At 52.1% G+C, this 2106-nt stretch overlaps 1 protein-coding gene across 1 annotated transcript; it reads left to right on the top strand.

Annotated features, from left to right (window-relative positions):
* The first annotated feature begins 795 nt into the window (after positions 1-795).
* On the top strand, positions 796-1830 carry LOC148926335 (uncharacterized). The gene has a single exon (XM_089059085.1). It carries the CDS (start codon positions 796-798, stop codon positions 1828-1830), a length of 1035 nt encoding a protein of 344 aa, XP_088915211.1.
* Positions 1831-2106: the final 276 nt, after the last annotated feature.

The following is a 2106-nucleotide window of genomic DNA, read 5'->3' as shown; positions in this document are numbered from 1 at the left end:
CATTCAAGAGGAGGTTTCACTCAGGGTACGTTCCCTTTCATGTATCTGGGGGTTCCCATCTATTGGGGGAACAAACGCACAGACATGTTCCTATACCTACGTGAAAAAATTGCAAAGAGGATAAATGGTTGGGCTCACAGGAACTTATCGTTTGGAGGTAGACTCACACTTATCAAGAGTACCTTGGAGGCCATCTCAATTCACACCTTTCAAGCCATTGAGCCGACTGGGGAAGCAATCAAGGGATTGGAGCAACAGCTCGCCTGCTTCTTTTGGGGAGCCACAAACGATAGGAGATGTACGCATTGGATTAGCTGGGAGCAGATCTGCCTCCCGGTGGCGGAGGGTGGTCTTGGTGTCCGCAGCCTTAAGGAGGTCCTAAGGGCATTTAACATCAAATTGTGGTGGAGATTTCGAGAGCAAAACTCCCTATGGGCGATGCACATGTATAGCTAGTACTGTAGAAAAGCCTCGCCTTTGGCCACAACGACTTCAGGCAGGTGCAGCCCCAAGTGGAGGAGGCTTTCAAGAGCATGGCCCATTGCGCATCCCCACATCCGGTGGGTCCTAGGCAAAGGTAACGCCCTCTTTTGGGATGACATTTGGATCGGGGATCGGCCTTTGAGAGAATGATGCTTTGATGATAGAGGTAACCCGCAAACTTGTGTGTCGGAATTTTGGATTGAAGGGCAATGGAACCAACCCAAACTCCACTCACTTAGCGCTCAAGCCGGGATCCCTCCACAGTTGATTGAAGAGATTGTCGACACGCCCATCATTCATGACGAACCGGACATGTCGAGGTGGAACCTCTCAAAATCCGGGGACTTCTCTATCGCCTTAACATGGGAAACAGTTAGATCGCAGCGGCCGATCGTTCCAGCTCTTGAGGAGATTTGGCACGGGAGTATCACCATCTCCATGTCTATATTCGTATGGAGGCTTCTCTCAAACAGAGTCGCCGTTGATACTAAGCTACAATGGCGGGAGATCGAGCTAGCATCCAAGTGCTACTGCTGCCCCCTGCAACCGGGGATTGAATCACCACAACACCTTTTTGTGAACGGCGTGGGAGCTAATAGTGTGTGGCGCTACTTTGACAGGTGGTTCCCGAGAGCCTTATTTCCACTCAGACCCGAGGCTTCAATCCCGGCGAGACTTGAGGGATGGGCGAAACGCACTAAGCAGGCGGGGAAGACACACATGAGTTGCATCACCCCCTGCCTCATTGTGTGGTTCTTATGGGCGGAGAGAAATAGGTGTCGACACAACGAAGCCCCCTTTCGAGCCCAAAACTCAGAAATCCCCATGCAGCCCTCGCCACGCCCGGACAGTAGACGGCCAGTCCAGCCAGCTCGGGCCGTTAAATGGACCCCCTCGGAACCCCCATGGCTCAAGCTCAACACGGCTGTCTTGCTCTCGGAGGCAACTAGCCAAGCTAGAGGGGGTGGAATCATTCGGGACCACTGTGGACAGCTCCTCTTAGCCTTTAGCGTGCAAATCTCTGTCGTTTCAGCCCTTGAGGCTAGCGCTAAAATTGTGAGGATTGGCCTCTCGGAGGCTAAAAGCCTTGGCTCAAAATTCTGGGTGGAAACCGAGGACCAGCAGGTGGTTCGATTTGCTAAGGCAAGAAGCTATGGTCCGGCTCAATCAAGACAAGACATGGCACGGCTTCTCTTGATGCAAAAGGATTGCAACACCCGTTTCGATCATATTTGCAGCTCAAAGAACAAAGCTGCAACATGCCTGGCCAGGCTGGATTGCGAGAACACGAGTCTCTGCCGCTTTTATGCGCATTCGGCCCCAAGGATAGTGAAAGCAATTGTTTGACTTGAACAGATGGGAGTCCTCTATCTGGATGAGGAGTTTGAAGAATAATCGGCGCTGGATACTGGACCGGCTGCCGGCCCTTTCGAGACCTCGTAGAGTATGTAGGTGTCGAGCCATCGCCAGCTTGTCCCCTTCTTACTCTTGGGGTGTGACTACCCCCTTTTGTTTTTTGGCTTTGTTTGTCCACAGATTCCGGTACGTCACTTTTGGGCGTGGCCAAGCATTGTATCAGTTTAAGTCGTGAAATCCAGGGATGAGGGACCCACGAACCCTCCA

This window comes from Salvia hispanica, chromosome 5 (assembly GCF_029641045.1).
Source record: "Salvia hispanica isolate PSC_SH4W2 chromosome 5, Shi_PSC_v1, whole genome shotgun sequence".
Lineage (NCBI taxonomy): Eukaryota > Viridiplantae > Streptophyta > Magnoliopsida > Lamiales > Lamiaceae > Salvia > Salvia hispanica.
The sequence above is the reverse complement of the archived record's forward strand: the minus strand, read 5'-3'. Positions and strand labels throughout refer to the sequence as shown.